This window comes from Dermacentor silvarum, chromosome 7, assembly GCF_013339745.2.
Source record: "Dermacentor silvarum isolate Dsil-2018 chromosome 7, BIME_Dsil_1.4, whole genome shotgun sequence".
Taxonomy (NCBI): Eukaryota; Metazoa; Arthropoda; class Arachnida; order Ixodida; family Ixodidae; genus Dermacentor; species Dermacentor silvarum.
The window spans coordinates 64690990-64718925 of record NC_051160.1 but is presented as its reverse complement, the minus strand read 5'-3'; the positions used below and the strand labels follow the sequence as shown (position 1 = coordinate 64718925).

General features: G+C 46.5%; 2 protein-coding genes across 2 annotated transcripts in view; both read left to right on the top strand.

The window, feature by feature from the left end:
* LOC119458926 (protein-cysteine N-palmitoyltransferase HHAT-like) overlaps window positions 1-8203 on the top strand; it is a 26180-nt gene extending 17977 nt beyond the window's left edge. The window contains exons 6-7 of the mRNA XM_049671514.1: window positions 1666-1817; window positions 8099-8203. Of these exons, the coding sequence (XP_049527471.1) occupies window positions 1666-1817; window positions 8099-8203 (257 nt within the window). The remainder of the gene's footprint in view (window positions 1-1665; window positions 1818-8098) is intronic.
* Window positions 8204-22527: 14324 nt separating this feature from the next.
* The window catches only part of LOC119458139 (protein-cysteine N-palmitoyltransferase HHAT-like protein), a 46398-nt gene continuing 40989 nt past the window's right edge, over window positions 22528-27936 (top strand). The window contains exons 1-4 of the mRNA XM_037719963.2: window positions 22528-23007; window positions 23189-23298; window positions 25944-26011; window positions 26100-26210. Coding sequence (XP_037575891.1) covers window positions 22940-23007; window positions 23189-23298; window positions 25944-26011; window positions 26100-26210 — 357 coding nt within the window. The 5' untranslated portion in view covers window positions 22528-22939. The remainder of the gene's footprint in view (window positions 23008-23188; window positions 23299-25943; window positions 26012-26099; window positions 26211-27936) is intronic.

Below are 27936 nucleotides of genomic sequence, written 5' to 3'. Positions count from 1 at the left end.
ACTGTGTGCTCTGGCTGCTAACCATGGAGCATGCTCGGTACTGCATGCAGCTTCAGCTTGTTTTTGCCGAAATCGCACGCAATCAGCGACTCAATTGGTCACCCACTTCTCAGGCCACTATGAGCACTGCAGGCATAGAATGGCTTGGCGCTTGATCTTAACCACAAACCTTTTCTTTTAGGTGAAAGCTATGCATACATGAAGCACAGTCGTGTTTACAGCCATGTAGAATACTTTCTGTTTGGCTGTTCGGAGAAGCTGAAAGTAGCATCAAATTATTTCGTAAAACATGTGCACCTAACTCTCCTTTTTACGCATTAGTGCAATAACCGCATTTCAGTAGAACAACTCAATAGAGCAATAAGAAGCTTGATGAAAGCATCGCAGGCGGTATCCTATTCTAACATCATACTGATTTATATATAAAGTTGACACCAAATGCCAATATTGTTGTTCCCTGTAAAACGAAATATCTGCCATAACTAAGTACTAAAGGAATGTTAGGTTTGGAGCAAAGCATTGTACAATGAAAATTTTCCATACTGAATTCGCGGGCATTGTTTTTACGCAATATTTAATAACAGATATGGCGAACCTCTGCGTTCCAAAAGCAGTAATCCCTAAAATTCTATATTGCTTCGATATCCAAGCAGAAAACTTTTTCACGATTCACGAAGTTTCGCAAAAGAGAGTGCACTTTAAGTGTGACAGCAGAAAGCAGCCAAAACTTCATTCATGAAGTACCGCTGGCGCGTCCTATACACCGAGCATGCTCGAAGCGAACGAGCGCGCGCGGCATCCGAGTGAGCCCGAGCGAGCGGCGTCCTGACCTTGACGTCATCTGGAGAGGGCGCCACTCCAACTTCTCGCCGCTAATAGCGCTGCATGAACGGAGGTCTGTCTGCGGTGGCTGCTGTGAATCGCGGCCACGAGTCAGCCGCGCGCTACCTCTCGCGATCTTCCGAGAGGCAGTCCGCCACACTTCGCTACACTTGGAACGTGCCACACGAGACTGATTGTCCGCGCCAGCCATTGGCATATATCGCGAAATGAAAACACGTATAGATCTGCACTCAAATTTAGGATTAGGGAGTATTGTAATCGTAGGTTATGTTTTTTTAATAGCCTCTCAGACGTCTTGTGTATGAAGAACAAGGAAGTCACGCACTACCAGATCTACGACCGCGCACCGTCACGGGGAACTATCCCGTCCCGCTTTCACTAAATGGCAGCATCTATATCAAACATGAAGCCGGTTGAGTTCGAGTCAAGTTAATCTTTACAAAATATAGAAACGCAGATGAATTGCGCTATGGCTTTTAAAATATTATATTTGCGTATAGGGATACCAAGCACCCTTTCCTTCCAGCCATATTTGATGCATAAGTGGTTAGGGCGCTTTGCAAACGGCAAATAGCAGATCTTGCTGGGTGCGGAACAGCGTGAGGTCTGGCAAACATATCCGGCCAGCACGTCACTAGCTACAGACGTATACGCTATAAATCACACAAAACCTGCAATTTAACGTGAATCACACCGTTGTCGTTGGTTACTAAGGCATCTGGTACATGCCGATGATTTTAAGAGAGAGCTTGTGCTAACGCATTTGCATGACCCTACCTCCCCCCTTGCCTTTATTTCTGCATTTCTTTTCCACGAAAACAGTGATGTTAGCCCCAGAGAAAGCAAGCAAAGCCACAGTGAGTATAGACGGTTTGCCCAGCATCTACAATTTCAAGCAATTGCACTTCCACTGGGGCGCCAAGTCCACAGAGGGCAGCGAACATCATGTTGATGGCAAATCAAATGCCATGGAGGTAAGTCATATGGACCTTCCTAATTATCAGGCGAGCTTATTGTGGGATGTGGTTACCCTGCGGCCGAACGCTGGTCCGTTAACGCGATACCTACCTCAATATGCAATAGAAAATTTTAAAACAACCCAGTATTTGCTGAGGTATACTTGTGTGTACAGAAGGACGAGATAGAAACGTGTACTGATGTTGATGCCTAACGTTTCACCTGGTCCAAATTTATGGTACCAATAATGCAAACATTATGAACGCCCGTCGTGTATCATCCTTATACTGTGACAAGGCACACCTTTCTTCACAAATTAAAACAAAATTTACTCCCAGTCCCAGTTAGATGCAGCCCCTCAGCTGCATGATCAATGGCATTCCTGTTACTGAAGGCACTGTGCACCAGCTGTTCAATCCAGCTAATGCTTGCGGTTGCATCATCAATGATTTTATTTCATTCCCTGCGATGTATTCTCTCAGCATCACTGCATGCGATCATGATGACGCTCGATGATAAATGGGACAATAATTAACCTTTCGCGTTCTGGCCGTGGCGTCAGCTGGCTTACTTTGATCCGAAACCAGATGTCAGTATTAAAATGTGAAACCATGATGCACCAAAAGCAACAATTGAAAGGGTACTATAGACTAGCTGTCATTAGGCTGAATATAATCGATGGATATAAATGACCGATTGAAGACATTAAAGTGTGACTGCTTTTGCCACTGGCTGTGGGAGATAGGCAAATAGTTTATTTTTAGTGCTTGTGCTAATTTTCTAAATTAATCCAGCTTGTCTACTGAACTGTTGAGACCACATCTTAAAGGCAGCTCCTTCATGTAAAGCAATAGTATTGCATTTTTCTTGTTGGTATTGCTGCCGCTACTAAAATATGCTTGCTTTCAAATAAAGTATTCCATAGAACTATTCAACCGACAAAGTATTGTCTCATGCTTCTCCAAAGCGTAATTTTTTTCACAAGGAACAGCTGCCTTTTGTTTCTGTTTACTTTATCATGTGCAAAATCAAAACTAGAATAACTATTTGGGTATAGAAGTAACTATCTACTTCTGTGGTGACAAACTACATTCCTAATGATTGACGTTTCTGCTGGCGATAACGCATACATGCCATCTGGAAGCACAGTGGCACGACACGGCAGACATGCCCGGGCATCTCGCTCCGTTACTAATGTTCTAACTTTACTAAATGAATCAGTTACTGAAATGTCAAAAGCTCGAATTTCACTCAATGGCGTTATTTTTAAAATTCGATTCCACTGAAGTAAAACCTAGAATGCCAGGGAATCTGCCTTTTTCGTAAATACAAAGAGCGCCTACGCGAAGCCGTTTGTGCGAGGAACTCGATGGCGTCGATCGGAGACGACCGCAGAAAACGTTGAATGCTGGCGAACTGGCGGAAAATAAAACTTATGTGGCTAGCAAGGCACATAACCCCATTATTTCGCAGCATTCGACGACACCACCCCTTTTTTTATATGCCCTAACAAATAGTATCGCATGCACACCCTTGCAATTATGCATAATTATCAATATCGTGCAACAGCCTCCCATATGTTTTCTGACCGCACGGCGTGTCAGCGGCCTCGTAGCCACGCGGGGCAGTCGATCCTCAAGCGAGCAGCGCAGCAGAATATATTCGAAGTGCTAACCACCCCGCGCATACCGTAGCCGATCCCGCCGCCCATCGCTGCTACAACGGCGCCGACACGTCATGTAGTCGATGCACGTCATTGGACGACGTGGTGCACCCGACAGATCATTGATTGCAGTATCAGTTGGATGATTTCACGTCGCATTGTTTTCCACCCGGACGACAGAGCGCTCAATAATAAGGCTAATTTAACAATTGCTCGAAGACCCTAGCAAAAAATGCGACAGAACTCCACTCACGATGACTGTCGACGGTCAATATAGCAGCACAACGTATTGCCACCGTGGAAACGAGTTAGGCATGAGGAATGTACCGCAGTGTGACTCCTCTTTTGCGCTTCACCAAAAACACTCGGGGCCACCTAGCGCCGCTTCTGCGAAGCCTGCGCATGGCCTCCGAAACGCGTGGTGCGCGGGAACATGCGAGCGCTGAGCAACGCGTCATGCGGTAACAGGGCTCCTCCCTCGGGCTTCTTTTTGGCCACGCAGCGCTATCTAATGGCACTACCGAGAAGTCCGCGCGTGACGTCCGAGGCAAGAAGCGCGGTGAGCCGGTGCCTGCGAACGCGAATAATTGTTCTCTCGCTTGCCGCACACTCAGTCAACCATACTCAGTGACCCAAGTTGACGAGAGGTTCATTGAAAGCGGCACATTCACAGTGCATTTGTGGTGCAGGCTACGAATGCGTCGGGTTGCTGTTAAACGGCAACTCCAGCGATTTTTCGATGGCAACGGATCACAGTGAAATCCGCTGGGCATGGTCCTCTGCACACTTTCGTCATGTCTTCAAAAAAGCGGCTGAGAGAGTTGCGCGGATTTTTCCATTACTTACCTCGAACCTGACCTCCTCCTAAGTTACAGGCCACAATGTGTACGAAGTGAGGAATGGTACACGCAGGGCATGACGGGATCATGTAGACGACAGCGACGTGAGCGTGGAGGGGCCGACGATCGTGAGCTAGTGCTTGGCGTGAGAAGTTGCTGTCGCGAGAAGTTGCCTTCCCTGTGGACGGGCAAAAGGTGGGAGGCAAGCGTTGTTGCGTTGTTGGCTGCACGAACTTCACCCCTCGCCATCAGCACACAGTTTTAGCCGATCCTGATAGCGTTCAGCCGAGGTTAACCCTATCGTACAGTCGCTGAGTTCGTGCGCTTAGTTTGTGCGTGACCGGAACTGAATTAAGCCCTTACGATGAAGAAAACTGCCCATGTAGTTCAGTTTTGACCAATTGGATTTGAAAAAAAAACAGAGCCCCTTTCTTAAGATAGATGGTTGAACGCGAAACATTCTCCCATGCAAACTGAATCAAAGTCCAAGTCCAAAGCCAACGACCTTGCAACGAAGCCAAGAAAGGCTGAGCGACCCGATGCGATGCATATAACATTTGATTGCTTGTTTACGATTGTATTTTTTTGAACGTTGATGCTCAATTAAGACAAATTGCGTTAAGTTACATAGCCTTTATTTTTGATCATATAGCCATTCAACATGCACATACTCACCCTTTTTACGGACGACTCTACACGTGCATAGTACTGCCTGTGATCACTCTCGTAGACGGTCACAGACTCTGCCGTTGCCAATACACGGGATCGGCCTTATGAGCACGATCGCGCTCGCGCTTACGTTCGCGCACGGCAGCATCTGGCCTTTCACTGCACCCGCGGCCTGTCCATGGTGACGGCTGGAAATGCATTGTGTGACGCGCGTAATGCAATTCAGATATATACAGTTCGACTGGGTAGCGTGACGTTGCAGTACCCATTGTTCTTATCGGATAAAACTGCGGATGTAAACTGTAGTGTTCTACGATACGTATGCCGTGCACCGTTGTTCTATTGTGTGCGCAGATAGTTCCATTGTGTAAGTTGGCTTTTCTGCAGTGCGTTTTGGTTGCTCACGGACGAATCACTGAGACATAGAATGCTTCGCTTTAACAAACTATTCCTCATTTCGTACAGTGCACATACAAAAAGTTAAAAAGGACAACAAGACGCGCTGTCAACGTCCGTACGTTGCCGTTCTGGAAGGCGGCCAGTCGCACTCGCTGGCACTTCCATAAAAAAACGTAACTACGTATATCTGTGTATTTGTTCTAATTTCGCGATATATTGGGTGGCACTGAAAATCTGGTTCGTGCGTCCCGTTCCAAACGGAGCGAAGTGTGGCGCAGCTGCCTCGCTAATCGCGAGAGGCAGCGCGTGGGTGACGCGTGCGCGCGATTCCCATCAGCCGCCGGAGACAGCACTCCGCTCATACAGCGCTTTGTTTTCATATATGGTATCGTTGAATGCACTGAATGCACTCGTCAAATGCCATCGGTGAACACATCTCGCAACTCGCATGTCGCATGCCATCGGTGAACGCCATCTCGTAGCGGATGTCGCTGGCCTTGCGCGGCAGTACGCTTTTCTTCTCGCGCTTTCGCCATAATCTCCTCCTCTACTTTCCTCCTAGCCGTCTCTTCACTATCACCGTCTTTCAATTCCCGTTGCGCTCCGCGTTCGCTCTTTCATTCCTCGCTGTGCTCGTTCGCTTGGTTACACCAAGGGATAACGCCGACGCTCAACACAGGAACGGGCGCCTAAGAGCTGCACTCTAGAACTTTTGTCAACATGGTTCCCAGGTTATTAAGACATTGAATTCCTAGAGGTGATCGTGCTCAGACGTGAGACGGACGACTCGACGTTCGATGGAGGTAGCGCTGTGATTTTGACAGCGGCCGCGCCTATCAACAAGGGGAAGTGCAGTGGTTGGTAGTGGCGGCGAAAGGCAAACTTTAACATTTTCTAGACATCCCAGAGTCGAATCAAAGCGACAAAGAGTTAGAAAGATATTAGCCTTGCAGTCGCGATAAAGAGACTGGGAACTATTTGATTGGCGCGAGACTCGCTGCAAAACATTCCGTAGACTGTCTTCAGGTATCCAAGCGATCCTTTGTATAGCAACCACAAGTGGAATCAGTGAGAGCAGTTTCCCTACAGCTGGTTGCATTTCTGAAGATCAGAAGACGTGTCTAGAGGCAGAGGTGTCGATAATACGCTGTTCTTCGTTCTTTCTGGGGGTTTTACGTGCCAAAACGAGTTCTGATTATGAGGCACGCCGTAGTGGAGGGCTGCGGATTAATCTTGACCACCTGCGGTTCATTAACGTGCAGTACAACACTAGCACACGGGCGTTTTTGCATTTGTTTCTGCACAAACATGTGTAGATTTTCGACAGCGGTCACTGATGTGACGCTGTGCACTGCCTGTGCCTGAGAATTTTAATGGAAGATGAATATGAAATAAATTTTCAACAAGTTCTTAGTGTACCTAAATAAGGTTGTAGTAAATAAATTCTGGAAAGATCCATTCACTACTTTCTTGTACGGTAAGGCATAGGGCAACTCACTACTGGTTTCCATTATTTTTCTTGTTTAATTTATTCAGGAGAGTTGAATATTCTAGCGTAGTTTATCACATAATTAGTGCAGCTAAGTAAATTTATATATTCAAGTATCCATAAATACTTCAAGCCTGTACGGATGCTGCAAAATTTCTCAACATTGGTGAGAGGGATGTTAAAATGAAAACAGAACGGCGAAAATTTCAGTCTCCGTGAAGTTTTTGTTCAGTGGTCGTGTTCGAAGCCTTGTGTATGTTTTTCTTGCACTAGGTAGGCTCCCTGCGAATAAACGTGAACAAACAAGCATATCATATTCCAATCTGACGGGGAAAAATTACGTTGCGTACGTTTTACATGCACTGTACTGAAACAAAAGTAAACAGTGTCTAAATTGGCATTTATTTCAAAGCAAGGAGGTCTTAATCGTCGGAAAGGTGACATCATTATAATGAAGTCGAATAAAGCAATAAAAATGACATGTCCCGTGTGAAAATATTATTGCAGTATGATTGCCTTGCGGATCACCAATTTTTGTTTAATGAAAAAAACTTCACAAGTGGCCGGGTATTATGGCATGCCTGAAAGCCAACAGACCTGCGTACTTAAATTAGTATTCGCGCCAAATTTATTGGCTCGAGTTCTATCACTGTACATCTTATTGATTATATGAGATTTAAAAGTGAGATGGAATGAATGAAATAACCGATGTACATTTCTATAACTCCCTCCCTAAATGTAAGCAAGCACCATGCCACTCCCAGCGGCTGTTGCCAGCCTGCGAGCCTCCCTATTTTCCTAACTGTCCATTGTATATTTGTGATTTGATACCAAATATTCATATGATAATTTGTGTGTGTTCGGCTAGTAATGAAATGAAATGTTTATTTTTGCCACAGTTAAGATAGCCAGCAAGAGGGGAAGCAAGGCAGAAAGCTGCTTTGATGCAGCTTGAAGACCACCCAGCGCCCGTTAGTCCCATGCAGTGTCTTCACAATAACCATGAACTCGAGGCTCAAGGGCCAATGGGTCGAACAGAACTTGGCCGGGCCGGACCAGGCCGGGTACGGTTCAGGTTTAAAATCATCGGGCCGGGCTCGGGTGGGCCAGTGAATGGTACTTTCGGGTTCGGGCCAGGCCCATGCCTGAAAAACCCTCGAGTGCAGCGCACTAATTTCGTGTTCTCTATTGGGCATGCAAGTCTTATTCGGCTCTCGGTTTTTTTGTGTCTTGTTTCAGATGCACCTGGTACATATCAACACTGAATACGGCAGTGCAAGAGAAGCTTACAAGCACCCCGACGGGTTTTTAGTTGTCGGCGTTCTTTGCAAGGTACAGCCTTGACTCACTCACAGCAATTGTTAACCGTACTGCATAGCCTACCGGGGAAATGCTCCTGTAATAATTCAGGGAATGAATTACTTATCGAGTGGATAAAGCTAGTACTCCGGTGAGTTGGAGGAATATAAGAAAGATGCAAGGTAGCTTGCATCTACCTTGCAAGATGCAAGGTAGATGCAAAGATGCAGATGTAGCTTCAAAATTGAGTGATATCGAAAATTTGTGGTTTTCATTACATTGCAAATAAATGAAGTAATTTGCAAAGGTTGCAACTTCATTTATTGGCGCTTCTATTAAAATTACGTTGACATCGTTAGTGAGTTATTTAGTGCACAGGGGCAGTATGTCAGTGGCTGTGAAGCTGCATTCCTTAGCGCGAGGTCATAGGTGCGATTCTACGCGGGGGTGATCACGTCTCCTTGGAGGCAAAGTGCAATAACGCGAGTCTAACGTGTTTTGCGTGCAGCTTTATAAAACCCCAGGCTGTCGAAATAAATCTGGAACCCTCCACTAGAGAGCCACCATGGAAGTTATACCCCAGTAATATAACCTATTAAACGGAGGGACTACTGCAATGTGGTAAAACATAGCAATTCATTGGGCACACATAACCAGAAATGAGCGATATTAGAGTAGTGATCGGACGCTTCACGATGACACAGGGCACCGTGACCATTAATTATTAATATTTCTGGCGATATCGAAAAGGGCGACGTAGAAAACTACGTGCAGGAGCTGGGCAAGCCCTATACAATGAAAAATAAGAGCGATGTCGCGTGGTGCAATATAGAGACCCTTTTGCAGAGCAGTTTGCTCTACAGGAACCAGATGCCACTTTCGGCGGCGCGCCACGCGTTGCCTCAGCGAAAGGGCATGATTATAGATCCATTACCACTTCTGCCATGCCAGTATGCGATCATCTGCCAAAAAATGCAACTCAGTGTTCGCTAACGCTTTGCACTCCATTTATGCTGCAAAATAGGGAACGGTGGAAAGAAAACGTGTGCAGTAGTTGACTGCAAAAATAGTTGTTGGCATATTAAGAAATGGAATGAATCTGTGTGGCCAAGTTCACGGACAGCTACTGCATTAGAACTGGAGGGCTTTTTGTTGCCGGCCCTGCGCGATGCACGGCTCTCTTTGGGGACGAAAAATTCACTCGTCCGCCAGCGTTGTGCCGGTGACCTCGAAAAGAAGGACATCGTCGAACACCGGAACATGACGATGACGATGTTCCAGGGTTTGACGATCATACCGCTCGTTACACAGTGACAAAGGCAGTAGCGCCACTTCCTGGCGTTGTAAGTTTGTCGCGCAATATCTACATGCACCCGAATTCACACACCAAACGTACGCTCACTCTATCGCCATTGTATAAAGAAGAAAAGAATGGACGTACTCTTTAACCAACGGGCCAAAGCATGGGTGACGGCGACTACACCGGCAGCGAACGAATGTTCGGTTCACAGAGTAGGCGAGCGACTAGCAATAGTACGTATTTTATGCAATCTATTGCAAAGTACCAAACAGCTATATTCCAAGCAGTGTGCTCAGCAAGAACAAATCTATTGCAACTGAGACGTCCGCGAGTGGTTAGGCAGAAAATGAAAAAAACAGATATTGACCGCATGACGGAACGTTACTGAGCGAAAAAATTACAAGCCGCTCCTTTAAAGTATATGTAAAAATTTATGGCAAAACACATCGCACGATGACTGTAGAGGGTAATGCGAATAGCATTCGAGCAATGTACCGACAGACCATATTCCTGAAGTAACGTTTTTATTGCGATAGCAATTATATGGACACTCCAAAGCGGATTTCTGCCGCCGGCATCGTCGCCACCGTCGCCGTCGCCGTGAGGTTTGGTATGACGTTAACGGCGATGAAATCGTCGCCACGCTCCGGACGCGGCATGCGCGAGTGAAAGGCCGCGAGGGACGCGCGCTTTCACGGGGAGCGAACGCACGTCGGAGAGAAAATGAGCGTTCTGCGCCGTGCTCCCTGAAGGGCTGCAGAATTAAGCGTCTCTTTCCTCCTTTCCAAATATAGGGAGCAAACCCGATTTTTTGCGTTGCGCGAAAGGCTGTGGGGGACGGGAGAGAGGGAGGGGAGGCGGCGTTTAGCTGCGGCACCAAATGCGTATTTATGTAAAAACGCCGCGCGCGTTCGCTGCGAACGCGGGCAAAACGCCGACGGCGTCAACAACAGTTCTGCGCGTTTCTGGTGCTGCTGCATGTACAAAGATATACAGCTGATAAAAATACTATCCTTACTCTGTATAGCTCTCTATTAATTGGCTATCGCAATTGATGCTTCGCCTTTCGGGTGAATTTTTTTACCAATTTTTTTAACACATGCGGTAATTCTGAGACTCGTTGCTTCGATTATATGCCACAAACCCCGATATCACCCAACTTTGCTGAACGATGACTGTTTCGTAACGTAACGTTGCGTAACGATGACTGTTTCGTGAAAACTTCACGACGACGACGGCGTGATGGTGGTGGAACAAACACGATGGCACAACGACAACGGCCTGACAATGGATACAATGGCTGTCTGTCGAATAGCTGCCTTACACGGGCGGCATATTCACGATCGATTAACAGGAAAATGGCTGCGAATGTTACAACGAAGTTGGTATGACGACAATAGGATCATGTTACTGAAGTAATCACAATGATAAAACGACAGCGTGACGACCACGGCATGACGACTATGTGATGAGGATGGAGTGATGACGACGGCATGACGACGACGAGCCCACGTCTATTGCCCCAAGTTATTGGACAACTTGGGCCACTGGGTCGGGGTTCGCATGAGGACGATGGCATACCGAGTGTAAGATAACGAACCTCGAATGACGATGATGACGCGAGCACGACGGCATTACGATTGCTGTGTGACAAGGAATGCATTACCACTGTATGACGACGATGGCGTGACTACGAGGACATGACGAGAGTTGGATGATCAAGCTGGAATGATGACGATGCAACAACCATGAAAGCATCACGATCATGAGCACATACCTACTGGCCCAAGCTATTACACTACTTGGGCCACTGGGCCGGGGTAATAGGCGTAACGACGACGGCATGGCGAGTGTAAGATCACGAAGCTGAAATGACGACGATGGAACAACCACGACGGCATCATGGCTATAGGCACATACCTTGTGGCCCAGGCAAGTAGACAACCTTGGCCACTGGGTCGGGATGTGAGGCTATATTTATATTGTGGGAACGCCGATATGATTAGTGGCATCAGAGCTAACTGTGGACGAAGAAGACGACGGAAGCGCGAGCTGCGGCTGGGCGCCCTTGGGCTTGGCCGACGGAGATTGCAGCCTGCTGGCGTCAAAGGCGGGATCGAGACGACTCCCAGAATATATACATATATACAGGGTGTTTCAGCGAACACTTTCAAAAATTCTGAAAGGTTGCCTCTGGCAGATAGCACAATTCTAGTTCATGAGCTGGTATACTCAAAGAGGCGGACATTACTTGCACAAGAAATTGATATGAATAATCCAATAATTAACAAAAAATTACTAATAAATTTTTTAACTAATCACCTGATGGCCCATATTGCAATTTACAAATTGTAGCCATGAAGTTCGCAAGGCGGATCCACTTGGAACGAATTCTCGGGATGACACCAGTTTCGAGATATTTCCGAACTTTGCGGAAAAATGCATTGGCGTTCCAGTTAGTTTCTTAACAAAACGTCGCTGTATGCATTGAAGCACAAAATTAACTTTGTGCGCCTTGCGAACTCCACGGCTACAATTTGTAAATTGCAATATGGGCCATCACGTAATTACTTAAAAGCTTAATTAGTGAATTTTTGTTAATTATTCGATTATGCATTTTGCTTTCTTGTGCAAGTAATGTCCGCCTCATCGAGTAGACCAGCTCATGAACTAGAATTAGGCTATCTGCCACAGGCAACCTTTACGAAATATTGAAAGTGTTCGCTGAAACACCCTGTATGCATGAACTTGTAGGTTGAGGACGCACGTACGAAGAAACGATACTTTATTTCCTACGGTTCGGCCGGGGTCCGGCCTTCGTCAGGGAATACATGAAACGGTAAGGCATAGTATTTAAATACCTGCGTGGTATTGGGGGAGGGGGGCGCCCCACGACACATTGTAGCTGTAAGGTACTTGAACCCGTCTCGAATCAGCATTGCACATGTTTCATTTCATTTCATATTATTACCTTAAAGTCTAACGTGATGTAAAAAATACGCCACGGCATGGTTGTACGAACAGGTTTGTACAGGGTCGCACAGCAGCAAATGTAACCAACCATATATACATGAAGAACAGGGTTTACAAAAGTAGTAGTAAACGTTTATTCCATGAAGCGGATTGAAGGTTGAGTGGGTGGGGCCCTCAGTCCAGGGTTCCACTGGCCTTAGCGGCTCGCTGGGCTTGGTCGAGGAGAGCCAGTTGGCTTTCCCGTTCCGTGCTAGCAAGCCAGGTCTCCCACTGCCTGTTTCTGGGTATTTGCCCTAATTTGGGGGAATTGATATTTAGGGGCCACGAATTGCACTCCCACGTAATGTGGGCAAGAGTGGGCCGCTCTCCGCACCATGGACAGATGTCCGTGTATTGTGTGGGACTTATATGGTGTTGTCGGTATAGATTTGTGTACGTGTTCGTTTGTAGTCGGCGCCAGTCATGAGCCTGTTCCCCGGTAAGGTCCGGGTGCGGATTACTAAATTTTTGGCGGTCACGTCGCTGGTTTTCCAAGATGTCACGTGAGCTTGTTAGAGGTTCGTCGATAGGACTCGTCGGTCGCTCGGATGTGAAATACGCGAGCTAGCCGATCCGCCCTTTCGTTTCCCTCCAGTCCCGTGTGTGCTGGGCACCACACAATGGTATGATATTTTTGTAAGCCATGTCCTAAAATGTTTAAGGCCGCCTTGGGGATGTTTCCAGTTAAATAGAGGCGGCAGGCTACTTGGGAGTCTGTGAGTACCGAGGCTGACTCTAGTCTCCGGTCTTTATTCTTGATGGCTAGGGCGATTGCTACCGCCTCTGCCGTACTGGCTGAGTTTGCTTTGGTAGAGGCTGCTACGGTCGATCGTCGGCTTACAGCCGCTAGGCAGTATCTGTTATTTTGTATTTTAGCTACGTCCGTGTAGATCGTTCCGGGATGCGAACCGAAGCGCTTTTGTAGATTCTTAGCCCTTGCCTGCCTTCTAGGTTGATGATATTTTGGATTCATGTTTTTTGGTATTGGAGAAACTATTATTCGATTCCGTATTTCTCGGGGCATTGGGGTGGTTTCCTTGTTTAGGTACTGGGGTCGTAGGGGATACCCTAAGCGCTCGAGCAGGGCCCTGCCTGTTGCGGTGATATTGAGCCTTTCCCTTTGAGATATTATTACCCCGGATGCGTGCTCTTCGTACGTGTTGTGCAAACCTAGGGCCTCCAGTCAATCTGTGGCGGTATTTTTAGGTAGCCCCAGGGCGGTTTTGTACGCCGTGCTTATCACAATGTTGATGGCTCGTATTTCAGTGTTTGTAGGGTGCTGGTAAGGTAGGCTATACGTCACCCTGCTGATTATGAAAGCTTGTATCACTCTGATTGTTTCGTCTTCTTTAAAGCCCTTCCTGTGGAAAGTTACCCTGTGTATTATTCGGGCCACCTGTTGTACTGTAGATTTAAGCAAGAGTAGGGTGTGATCTACTCTGCTGTTACTTTGTAACCAGAGGCCCAGAATTCGCAGTTTTTGCACTTGCCGTATTGGTTGGCCTTGGAGTGTTAGCCGGATCTCTGGTTCTGTGCGCGTGTATTTTGCTTTAATTCGAATAAATTCCGATTTCTCCGGCGCGCAGCACATGTCCGCCATGTCTGTGAAGGATTCTACTTTGTTTATTGCCTCCTGTAGGGTGTTTTCCTTATGCCCACTTGAGCCTGTCGAGGCCCATAAGGTAATATCGTCCGCGTACAGTGCGTGACCTAGATCTGGTATTGTCTCCAGGGACAGAGCGAGTCTGCGCATTCCGATGTTCAATAGCAGTGGTGACAAGATGGAACCCTGCGGTGTGCCTCTGCCTGGTACCTGTATTTCTTCCGATCGGAGTGAGTCGACACCTATGGTGGCCGTGCGATCTTGCAGAAAAGAGCGTATGTAGGCGTATGTTTTCGAGCCACAAGCTAATTCTTTCAGCTCTTCCAGTATGAGCTGGTGCGATATGGTATCGAACGCTTTCTTAAGGTCTAGCGCTACCACTATTCTATCGGAGCTGCCGGCTGAAGGGTTTAGGACTTCGTCTTTTAGCATGAGGAAAATGTCTTGGGCGGATAGATGGGGCCGAAATCCAAACATTGAAGTTGGGAAGAGTTGGTTGCTTTCTATGTGAGCGGTTAAGCGCGTTAGCACGACTTTCTCAAATAGTTTCCCTAGGCAGGATGTGAGGGAGATTGGTCGTAGGTTTTGAAAGTTTTTGGCCTTCGCGCGTTTGGGTATGATGATTATTTCAGCCTCTTTCCACTCTCTCGGCACCAAGCAGGTGTCCCAAACCTCTGTGTTAAAGAAGTCTGTGATTTGATGAAGGGTTTCGTGACTAAGATTTCTTATCATAGCATTAGTGATTTGATCACTGCCTGGGGCTGTGTTTTTCTTTAGGGATTGCGTTGCTGCATGTACCTCCGCTACTGTTATTGGGGCATCGAGCTCATCGTTAGCTGCGCCGTCGTAGGACAGGGTAGTGCTGCTTTTGGGGAGGGTTTCCTATATAGGTTTCTCTAAGTTTCCGCAAAAGTTCCTCATCCGTACCTTCGAATTCGCTAGCTAATTGCCTTAGCGTTCTGGATGTGGCTGTTTTAGTGCCTGATGGGTCCATCATACTGCGGAGTATGGCCCAAGTTTTTTTTGTGTGCAGGGTGCCCTGCATGGACGCACACAATTGTATCCAATTGTCATCATCCAAATGTTGGGCGTATTCATTCGCCTCTTGGGACAGTTTCGCTATTCTAACTTTTAGTTTTCGATTATGCCTCTGTCGTTTCCATCGTTTTATGAGGCTACGCTTGGCTTCCCAGAGATGCAGTAGATGTGAGTCTACTGCCGGGACGTCGTCCGTTAGCGCCACCTTCTTGGTGGTCCGTCTATAGGCCGTCCGTATTTGTTCTGCCCAGGTCGCCGCATTGTTTAGCTGAGTGTTTGGTTGATTCTGCCGATACGCTTTCCAGTCAGTGATCGTTGCTTGGCCTCGTGGTCGTCTAATCTTGGGCGAGTTTACCGAAATGCTTATGATGCTGTGGTCGCTACCTAGGTTTTCCTCGAGGTTAGTCCAGCTGATTCGGTCTAAAGTATTTGCAAACGTGAGGTCTGGAAAAGTATCTCTCGTGACGCTATTTCCTGTTCGCGTAGGAGAGTCCAGGATGGTGACTAGCCTCATATTGTGGTCCTCCATCGCCTCCACGAGGTTGCGACCTTTAGGAGAGTCCCTCGGATACCCCCAGTCTGTGTGTGGCGAGTTGAAGTCCCCAAGTATTAATATTTTATCCTGATTTCGTGCTAGGGATTTTGCATGCCAAAACAGATCTTTGAAATTGGCGGATCGTTCCCTTGGGGGGCTATAGATGTTGATTATGATGGTTTTGGATTTGCTGCGTTTACAGGGCCAGATAGTTAGAATTTGGTGCTGAATATTTGTTTGGGACATGTAGCTTACACTCACTGCGATGTCTTTTCGAACCAGCGTTGCGATTTTTGGGTGGTCGGGGTGGGTGTAGTAAACATAGCCCAGTAGGGTGTGTATTTTATTTCCTAGTTCCTGAATACATATTATGTCTGGCTGGATTGGCGCCGTTTGCATGAAGTGGGATAATGCGGCTATCTTATTGTGGAGAGTGCGACAATTCCATTGCCAAATTTCCAGGGTTTCGTTTGAATTTGGACGTCGATTAGCCATGATTAGTACCTTCGCTGTCCGTCGTCTCTATAGCCTTCAGGCGCCGCGTTGGGGCTCCCGGGCTAACATTTGCTCGCTTGCGCATGGCGCCGCGTACGCTGTTGACGGATTCATCTACATAGGTTTTTAATTTTTGTAGCTCGCTGCACATTTGTTGTTGGAAATTCTGCACTTGCTGCGCTAAAATTGCGATCTGATTGGACAGCGTGTCCTGATTGATGGGTTTTGGCTTCGCAGATTCCTTAGCTATCACCAATTCCGTATTTTTGGGTATGGTTTGAGTTTGGGTGGAGCGGAGTGCGGCCAGCTCTTGTTTGATTTCGGCTAAGCTAGCTTTAAGGAGTTTGTTTTCGGCAAGAATGCGTTGGTATTCGGGACTTTCAGTTATGGCTTTGGCAGTGGATGACGCAACTTGCGCCCAGCTTACCTGTGGGTTGGTTTGTTGCTGGCCTTTCTGTACGGCAGCCCTGGACTTTGTAGAGGGTGTTTGGGAGAGATTTGTGGGTTTTGAGAAAGGGAAAGTTTCATGGCGGCTCGTGCTGCGATGTCTGGATCCCGATCGAGATCTTGAGCTGGATCTTGATTGGTGTCTCGCTCGCGGAGTGCGGCTGCCAGATCCGTGTCCGAGTCTCGGGAATTCTTGGTCTCTGTAGGCTGCTTCTTCCTCTTCCGAGCTGAACCATCGGGATGGATGTTTATGTTGCAGCTTGCTACTGGTATGTGGTACAGTTCTTGAGGATGGTTTGTTGCGCCGAGATGCGTTGGTGTGCTGCAGGCGACGGTTTGGCTTCAGTCTTTTTTTGCAGCTACGGTCTCCTGTGAGGTGTGGCTCCCCGCACATGGCACAGCGTGGGGTGCATTGGTGCCCTTCCGTGGGGTCCGATGTGCCACACGTGCGGCACACTTGGAGTTCTGGTTGTGGGCACACGTCTGTGCGGTGTCCCACTTGTTGGCACAGTTTGCAGACTTGCACCGTATTTTTGTAAGGGTAGCACGCTAGCTCTCCTCCTTGGTAGTAGACGTAGCGTGGTACAAACGTACCGTAGAATGTGATCACTGCAGTCTTTGAGTCTCCGAGCATGCGGGCTTGAATTATTTCCACACCTTGGGATCGGATACGTAAGTTGACCTTGAGGGTGTCAGATGGGGCGGTATGCCATGCACTACGCCGCGCACAGCCTCGTCTCCGGTGGCCACGTACGCGTTCACTGCATGCGGCCTGCCGTTGATGACGATGGAGGTAAGTTTGCGTACTCGTTCCGCCACTTCTTGCAAAGGGGTCGATACGATAAAAATATTTGAGCCCGGTTTAATACGGAGCATGAAGTGCTCACCTTGTACGTGGCCGTTGCATGCTTCGATGACCGCTTCGGCGAGCAACGGGCTGGTGAGGGATCGGATTGGAAGTCCTTGGTGGGGTCTTATGACGACCTTGAAATCGTCGCGTGGCAGTGGTGGAAGCTTGCGGTATTTTGGCCGTCGTCGGTTATTCCCGGAGGCGTTCTGGCCTTGAGCAATTTCGGAGCTGGGTCCGTTTCTCGATGCTTGTTGTTGGCGTTCCTTTGCTTGCGCTTTACGCTGTCGCAGGGTGAGTACCGTTTGCCAGTCCTCTTCTCCAGCGTTTAGTGTTCTCGTCGGACCGCCGCCGCTGTAGCTGCTGCTTGGTCCTGTGGTCATGGGCTTGGATGCTTGGGGTTCGGTGTCACGGCAATCCATGCCTTCAGTGTCTTCTTCGTGGCCTCCGCGGCTCCGATCTGGGGGATTCTTCGCGTCCTCTGCGCCAGACGCAGGTGTTTGCGCCGCCATCTAGGGCCGCGTTCCTCGGCGTTCCGCCGGGCGCTGCCGCTACCACCTACGCTCCGGTAGGCTTGGCGTGGCGCTCACGAGGTTGGTGACTTCTGAGGTCCGTGGTGGGATGAAAAACGGTCCCTGGTCCAGAAATTTGGTATCCACAGGTTCCGCTTGCATTCATGGATCGAATGGTGTCGGTCAATCCGGTGTTTTGAAGAAAAGTTAGCTGAAACGCATAGGTATTCCAAGAACGATGTGAGCGCGTCTGCCTCATGCGGGGCGCTGCGCGCGTCAAAACAAATGTACTACACAGACGTTCTGCGAGAAAAACTGGGCGCCGCCAGCGTCCGCGTAGCGAACGCGCGCTCGCTAGCAGACGACGCGCTTGACAACGACAACAAAACTGAAGACGACGCGTTGTATAATCCATGCCTCAAATATATATGTTTGGCAAGATGGTGTAAACATAAATTTGCAGTAGAAATAAAGCACTATTTTAAGAGCGTACTATGCGCAATCGGCCTCGGCGCCCGCAGCGAAAGTGCGTTGAATATGCCGCGGAGCGCGTCTCCGCCCCAATCCAGTTCGCTCGCAGCGCCCTCGCAAAATTTTTCCACACGCGGCGCCTCAGCGGGAGAGCGCCGTTCGGCCCACTCGACCATTATCTAGCACACTCTAGTCAAAGGATGGCACCACCCTGAACGGCGGCGCTGGCATCGAGGCACCCTACGCTGCGTGAGACATGGACGCCATCTGGCAATACATCGGGAAACATGAGCTTGTGCCGAGGGTTTCCTTCCTCCATGGCAGAGGGCGCTCGTCGGCGCGCAGTCGGGGAACGTCGTTCGTCAGCGCGCATAGCATGGCATTTTCAGCGCAGCTTAAGAAACTAGGGTCTTTAGAGTTACGTATCTGTGTATTTTCTATTAAAGGAACACACCTCCTAATACTTACCTAGTGATGTTGCGCCTCAGATATGCGTAATATTTACTTTGTGATCGATAACGTTCACAAGTATGAACAGCCGTACCAGTTTAAGTAGTGTGGGCGGTAAGCAAGTGGTCGAACTTTGGCCGGGTGACTGAATCGGGTGACAGACAGACAGACCAAATTTTCAGCGTTTAAGTTCCCCAAGAAAGACTATCGTCTTTAAAAAAGAAAGGACTGCTATTTGAATTCACAGTTGCTCGTCAGCGACACTTTGCGTGAGTGAACCATATCAAGCATATCAAGTTCACTCAGACGCAATCCAAGGTTCAGCTGCGGAAGCAAACGAGTTTGTTGACATTGTCAAAAAGTGTCGTAGACAGTTAAGTGTCTACTATACTTTAGATTCCTTTCAGCATAATTCCTTTCAGTACTACCGTACGTGCCAGCTGCTCTGAAGAGGCCACATGGCGCTAGGTGCTCCCTCTTGTGGCTGAATGAACAACATGCACGCGTGTCTTCTGTCCTTCGAGACCCGACATGCGCCCTCTCACATTAAATTAGGTTAGGTCAAGCTCAATCTGGCTTTCTCTTGCTGCTGAGCAAGCTACACGGGCGTGCCCTCGCCGGCGCTTGCCTGCGTTTCGCTCGTGAAGTCAGACGATCAGGTGGCGAGATAAAGAAGTTAATCGCGATTAAAGCATCCATCGATTAATGGAAAGGTTAATCAATCAACCGCCCAGCCCTATCTTAAAACGATGCCATCAGCACGCGTTTCAGGTTTTTGTACGTCTAGTCGGATGAGAATAAATAAAATCATTCTCGCTTCATTTCTGTCTACGCGCTTTCTTCAAAGATTGGAAGTGAGGAAATCGTGCTTCACCGCACAGTATAATAGAGAGCTTTGCAGAGTTGAGACAGCTAGACGTGTGTGAATGCTGTGTGCAACGTGTATGAGAAACGGCGCCAAAATGCTGAACGTTGAAATTGGCGAGAAAGTTTTTGCGAATGTTTGAGAAGGCCCACAAATTCTTTTACAGTTCTCTCGGCCATCGACCTTACATCGCAACCTCTGCCCGCATATCCCTTCGCGTCGGCCATGAATAGAGCAAGGTATTCTAGTACACTGTAGCCATGAACTTCAAGTGTCACGCCTACGTGCCCGCACCATTGCATTTTCATCTTCACTTTTTTTTCCGCGCGCAGCATCAGAATGGAACGGCCTTTCCCACCAAATTGCAGCAATCACTTGTCCTTCAACTTTCTTGAGTGATGTAACCGATTTTATTTGTTAGTGACGTCATATGGCTATATTGTAAACCCAAGCCTTATGTAATACCCCCTAGAGGGATCTTTAAGGAAATAAAGTGATGTGGTGTTAAGTGATGTCATGTGAAGGCTTGCCTTGAGACCAACTATACAATTTCCCTATTCGAACGAGTGTGAAACGGAGAAATAGTCTAAGGCCGCTGCTGAACCGATCTAAAGAAAATGTGTTGCACTTAAGGGAGAAAGCTTTATTCTACCGAATATATAGGAAGCAAAATTTTGATCTGTGACCTTAGAGGTTTTACCAGAATTGTTGAATATCGGTAATACACAAAAAATAACAAAAAAACTGAAGCAGGAAGTGGGAAAATCCGTAAATTATCAAAAACACATGTGGTAGTCCTGTAAACTGTGTTTATTGGAGCATCTAATGCGGAAGAATTGTATTTGTAACTTTTACGACGATTTCACAGAAGCCCTGTACTCGCAGTTTAGTGGCGTATGTATTTCAGAACGGTGCATAATTAATCAAATTTGTCCGCTTTAGATGTCTAAATTAATAGGGCCAACTTACAGAATTGCGACATCAGTTTTAATGTTATGTTAGAGTTATAAAACTAACGCTTCAGTTTTTCTTTCTTTCTCTTTCTTTTTTTCGGTTTTCAACCTGTTTTGTGATAGCATTAGCGACCTTAAATATAATCAAAAATGTGCTCCTACAGTTAGCAGAGTTTAAATTTGTCTTTTAAATATAAGAAACCTCATAAAATTCAGTGGGTCGAGCAAAACGATAGATAGGAGATCCATGAGATGAATCTTTCTATTAAGTATGGACCTGATTATGGGTAGGCCATACTGCACCTTTCATCTTTCATTTATTCCTTCCTTCCTGCCATTAACTAACACTACTGACGAAAACCTACATTATATGCCCATCTAAAAACACATTTAAATGTGTTTCCACTCTTCCAAAATAGAACGAAGTGTATGTGAAGGGTGGGAAACCGGTCACGTGGTAGAGCTATACATACATACATGTGTGTGCATGTGTGTGTGTGTCTGTGGGAACGAGAAGGGAAAACAGAATAGAGGGGCTCGATTTTTGTTAACCACGAGTCGGCAGTGAAGCCAAGGAAAGCACAGGGAAAATTAGCCGAATTAGCTATGGTTGGCATTGAAATTCAAAAAATAATGAAGAAGATGGGAAATGAAAGATAACTTGCCACCGGCGGTAGTCAAACCCACAACCTTCGCATTGCGCGTGCGATGCAATACCAATTGTGGTACAGCGACGACCACCCGTCCGTCCACTAACTTGAGTATTAATGCGTGCTATATCTAGCCCTGGGAGTGTTAGCCAGTGGCACTCAGAGCCATGGTGGGCGGATGTCGAAAACCATTTCTGCCCGATCACGTAACACGTGAACTTAGGAGAGCAGACACGTGACTAATACACCCTTGCATGCTACCTAATGACATCAAGGCTGCCAGATTCGAGACCCTCGCTATGAGTGTCTCTGTTTTTGTTAACCACGACCATATAAAGCCAGCAGGCAACAAAGCCAAGGAAAGCATAGGGGTAATTAGCCGTGGTTGAAATTCAAATGTAGAAAATAATGTTTGGCCCCCACCGGCGACACGTACCTTATCTTTTTGTCCACTTTAGATCCCCTTTTCTTCATTACTTTATGACGTCAGTATAGAAGAAACACTCTTGAACAAGGTGGGAACAAGATTAGCACAAAAAAAAAATAAAGAGAAAAGGGTGCAAGTGTAGTGACCTCATCAGCAGCCGAGTAAGTGTCCTAGGCGATGAGGGCCGGTAATCTCGGTAAATCTTGACGGTCAATAAAAAAAATGAGAAATACGTGTTTTCTGTGACGTTGCAGCGTCCCAAGGATAGGCCCGCGTTACGAATCACATTAGAACACACTAGGACCCTGGACACATATCATATCATCATTATCATGCACGGCAGCACAAGTATGCGGATCAATCCACCAAATCACCCCTCTTAAATACATTGTCCTGGGGCCAGCCCTTTTACGCGGCCAGACAGATGTTTGCATTAAAGTAAGCATAAAAGTCAAGAGAGCTTCGCTCTAAAATCTAGATCTCTTAAATATGTATCAAAAGTTAAATATGTATCAACAAGTACGCACGATACCGAAGACGGCAACGAGACGCTTCAGGCAGGTTTAAATTACGCGTCATTATTAAAGTTGAATTTAATTTATAAAACTGGACCTATTGACCTCCTGTTAAAAGCAACTGTTTAAATTATTTGTCATATCCCTGCTTTTTATTATAAATATGTGTTCTTGCATTCTTGAAAGATTTTTTTCCTAAAAATGACACTAGGCGATCAAGCGTTGTCTTTGGGCGTCTGCTCAAGCGCACGCTGCATATTTCCTGCTCTAGTTTTCTAAACATGTGCAACTATTAGTTCGAGGAGTGTCAGGTGTAAAAGCGCAGCCAGCTCGTTTTTGGAGCTGTCAACGAACGTATCTAGCACAGTGTAACCTTGACAGATCGTTTTACACGGCTGCAACTCGAAGTGAAGCTTGCCTTTGATCCCGATCTGCCGGCGACCGTGCGATCACTGTCACTACAGTTAACAGCTGAACAACGCGTTGGTTCAACGTGACATGTGTGCAGTTCATGTCCGGTGTACCGCTGTGTCGGGCGCCGCATTTCCTTCAACTAAAGCTGATGTTATCATTATTCGGACACGCTGAAGCCCCGGTACCGACGCTGTAGCGTGAGGCCTAACGAAGACAACCGGCGCGATTGCTCAATTTGAGAGCTGTCATGAACGACTTTCATGGAGACGACGTCGAGGATCTGAAAGAGAAAACGCCTACAGTCGTTCAAAATCGGTAAGCCCACAGTCCTGAAGCTGCCAGCGCGTGATGTGACTTCATTTCGCGCTTGCTAGCGACGTTTTCACGGACACCGATGAATGTGTATCCGAATGTGTTTGTCGCGACCCTTCCGAACACCGACGACTAGGTTTAGGAGTCGTTTAAAGATGTGCTACATTTCCTCACTTCCCGCCAGGTTTCCAGCCACTCTGAAAAGATGGGAAATCCTGCTGAGGATGTTTCATTGGCTGGTCTGGACGTCCGGATTGGTTTACGTTCTGGGCTGCTTCGTGACGTCGAAAACGAGTGAGTTTCTGTGTGGGTTTGCTGCTGCTCATACTGCTGGTGTTGTTTGTTGTTGTTAATGTCCGTGACGCATACCCGTAGCTGGTATGTTTGACGGGCTTACGTGTGATTCTTTTTGTTAGTTTCACTTGAGTGTACTACAACACTAGTTTCACTAGAGGTTTCACTGTATGAGCTGCAGATATGATATCCGGTCGTTCAATAAATCAGTCCCTAACACCATCAAACTGCTAAAAATTTTCCACCTTAACGTGCGGAACATAAAAATACGAAGGCAAACTGAATTTCGCGTCAATTGCACACAATTTTGATATCTTATTGTTGTGCAACATGGCTTACTGTGAATGGTAACACCCCGTACTGTGAAAATTACACATACCATGGGTTAGTAAGAACGAAATGTGGAGGAGGTGGTGTCGCTGTCTATGTTAAACAGTGCCCTGTGCATGAGGTAATTCCAGAATTTTCACTTGTAACGAATATTGTATAATGTGTAATGGTACGCTTAAAATGTGTCACAGTTGTGGTTATGTATCGCTCACCGTTGGGGAAACAAACTGACGTTCTTTGAGTTCCTCGAACAGGTTCTACATTTCCTGAGCCATTCGGCCTCCCCCTTTAATGGGTGATGTAAATATAAACATGTCTGACGACATATCATCCAGACAGTTTGCTGGTCTAATCAATTCGGTCATGTGCACAAACGTAATCTCGGAACCCGCGAGGCTCACGGCGCAAGCGGCTGCTTTACTTGATATATGTATAACCAATATACATCCAACTGACTGCCTTGCGGGACTGTAATCCGCCGAGATAAGTCATCATCTGCCTGTATTTTGTTTCATTCCTTATGTGCACAAACAAGGGGAAGGAGGAAAAAAAAACACAGATTCGTAGTTTTCACGCAAGAGCACTAGAAAATTTTTATTCCCTAATCCTATCAACAGACTGGTCATGTGTATTTGAAAAACAAGATCCAAATGGTGGCACACGAGGTGTTCTTGGATAATATGATTACGTGCTATGACCAAGCATTTCCATTGAAATTGTGCAATCAGAAGAGCAGGAAAATGCGATAACACTGGAGAAATTCTGCTTTGCTAAAAATGATAACAAGAAAAAACGAAATGTATCACTTGTTTGTAAAATACAGGAATGTGCAACTGTTTTACTCATTTCATAAAATACAGAAAATAAGGTCACTGCTGAACAAAAGCAAGCACAAATGAAGTACTCTGAACGGTTATTTGCTCAAATAAAAAATGACTCTGGGAAAGTTTGGAAAGAAGTTAGAGGCCTAACTTCTATGAAAAGACAGAACACAGAGATAAACATAAAGACAGCCATTGGCGTGTTGCCAGGCAGAGGCACAGCATCTGCTCTGAATGAATATTTGGTTTCCAGTACCCAGCATCCCAAGAAGGGGGGGGGGGAACCCATGACCACACCTATAGTTAACAAATTCAGTCCTACTAACTCAGCGATACTTACACCTGTTACACCTGCTGAAGTTGTGCAACTACTGTTTAAAGTAAAAAACAGCGTCTCTGCTGGGTATGATGATGTTAAACCGATACCAATGAAATATATTGCACATATAATTGCACCTGTCATTGTTCACATCATAAACAGAATGTTTGAAATCATAACGGGTGTCCACAAGGATCGATACTTGGACCTGTTTTGTTTATAATTTATACTAATGATCTACGTTACATCCCGAGTCTCCTCAATTAGTTATGTATGCAGACGATACCAGTAGCGCACCCAGGATCTCTGCCAGGGGCGGGGGGTGATATTTTGTGGTGATGTGGGGGGGGGGGGGGAAGCAAGCACATTGCATAATATGCAATTTCCTTGCTTTTGCCAGAGGAATCCAACAGCAAATCATATGCCTAATAATTATAATAATAATGACACCAAGGATGATGATGATGTTTATTTCTTCAGTGTTTTCCTCAAAGTAATTTAAGAGTGAATGAATAAATACAAGACAGTGATAGAATGTTTGTGTTAATCAGGAAAATTCGACCTCAAGCCATGTCCTGAATTGCAATGACAATGTGAACAGAGCACTGAAGGTACATGTTGGACTGGTGGGGCTGGACGCATGGGGGGGGGGGGGGTTATAACACCCGAAACTTCCCCCCGTCAGTGCACCACTGGATGATACGAAGATATTCTTTAAAGCTGCTACTATAACAGAGCTCAAATTGAAAGTTAACAATTACCTAAAGCAACTTACTCACTGGTTACAACAGAATAAGCTACAAATGAATTCTTCCGAAACAAAATAAATGATATATGCTCCTGCTAATAAACTATGTAACTGCAATACAGCTATTCTTTTTGAAGATAAGATGATAGAGCTGGTAAAATGTCAAAAATTTCGCGGAGTGCGGTTCCAAGAAGATTTCACCTGGAACATGCACATCGACAAACTTGCTATGGAACTAAGCAGAACTGTTGGTTGCTTATACAGACTGAGTACCCTGGTTCCTCCTTGGTTGAAAAGTTCATTTTACTATGCACTTTTTTATTCTCGATTAACCTACTGAATATTAATTTGGGGCACCACTTCGCAAATAAACTACAATAAATTATAAAGCGTGCTATTGGCTGTTTTCTTTCCTGGTTTGCCTTAGATTATACATTGCCTGAAGTTGTTCCTGACGAGTTCGTCGATGGTTCATATGGTATCCCTCGTGACAAGGTACAGTAACAAGTTTTTAGTTAACCGTAGAGCATCCGCCACTGCTCAATTATAATAATTCTCTTTTTTTTGCTGAATTTGCCTTCAGGACACTGCTGACGAAGAATGGTATCGCTACAGCACTGCCATCCGCAGGTTTTGGCCGTGGGTTTTGGTGCAGCCCCTCATCAGCCACTGCCTTTTTGCCAAATATCACAAAGTAAGCTGTACATATGCATGTGCATAGTAATAAGGAAGCTTGTTCATCTACATACGTGGCACCATTTGTGTAATTCTTTGAAGCATTATGTACTGTTTTGTCGTAGCATCCAAAGGCATGTAATGATGTGTTTATTTACTTAGTTGTCTGACAGGAGTGCCGAAATTCTGTCACAGTGCCTCATTAATGTGCTGCTAGCACGCACCTAATTAATTGCTCAGAGTACAGCGTGAATTTTAAGGACAGTTGCTAAACTGCTGTACTTCGATTTTATGGTGTGCTAGAACACAAAACAAAGTGAAATAAGACCAAGACAGCAAAGAGCAGCAGTTGCAACTAAGTTCATTAACAGCAGACAGGTTCACATTTATAGGGAAGGTGCCTGCCTGCACAAATAAATTTGTGCAGGCAGGCACCTATTTCAATCAGACTATGGAAACGAAATTATAAAAATGCATGCCCATTCTAACATGCAGTCAAAGAACTGTTGTTTAGTGCTGTGCAGAGCCACAGATGTATCACTGGTGCAAATATTGTGTTTCTTTTTAATGTAGTGTGCCTCCATCAACTCGCGTGCCAAGGCATCTTTGCCTCTGCCAAGTATGCGGATGTTGGAAAGACTCGGCTCACACATGCAGGCACCGCAGCGCATAGGCAAATAAAGGTGCAGCAATCCTATTCTTGACAGAAAGCTCATGCTCCCTTGCCCTGTCATTCTTAGTTCTGAGCCCCGTCAGACTAAGTTGCGAACGACGCTCTTTCCTGTACTGGTCTTATTTCACTTCGTCTTGTGTCCTAACACACCGTAACAAGCACCAACACCAACCAGTCCAGCAACAAGTAGAGATACCTTACTTTGATATTTTATTCCACTAAAGAAAACAGATAAGGGGCTAGGACAGAGAGGGGTACAGTGGTAATGCAAGTTAAGCAAAGTGGGGTAATCCCATGCAGACATGTCGGCCCGCTTAGCTAAACTACTGTACCTGTGAAAACACATGCACACACAAAAAGAAAAGCCAAAAACGAGCTCACACCATGCACATTGCACTAGAAGCCATTAATTTACAAAATTGTTATGTCATTGGCAACAGGGTCTTAGATGAATCGGTTCACACCGCAGAGGAGGGCACTAACGTCCTCACGGGAGGAGAGTGCAGCCTGGGTGAGCCTGTATTGTGGCCGTGCCGCACAGCAGCCGCGACTCTCAGCGGTGAAGAGTATAGGCTGCGTGGCACTAGTTCACATATGCATGGTCGGGCAGGTAGAAATAAGCTGGTTGCATCGGTCGGCAGAGCAGGCGGAGGGAAACAACACGCCATCTTTGGCACAGGCAGCGCCAGCCGACTGCACGGCGAGGTTAATCAGGATCAGCACACTGTAGGACGTTACTGCAGTGAGGTTGCTGCGATTGGCCCACTTCCGAGCTAGCTTGCAGGAAACTGTGGTTGAGTGCCCAGGCAGGGTCACAATATTCCGAAACCAGCAGAAAGACAGAGCTAAACAGTTGGCCGAATGAAGCGGGAGCTCATTCTTCATGTTGCATAAACAACAAACCCAAGGAGGCGATAAGCCTTGACAGAGATTGTGGAGACCTGATCGCTGAAATCTAATCTGCTCAGGATGTGCAATTTTGACACCTATGCGCGAGGGGATGCTGCCAAAAAGGAGGGCCTGTGAATGGAGAGGCGAAGGCCTTCGAGATGTTATAATTGTAGAACATCAT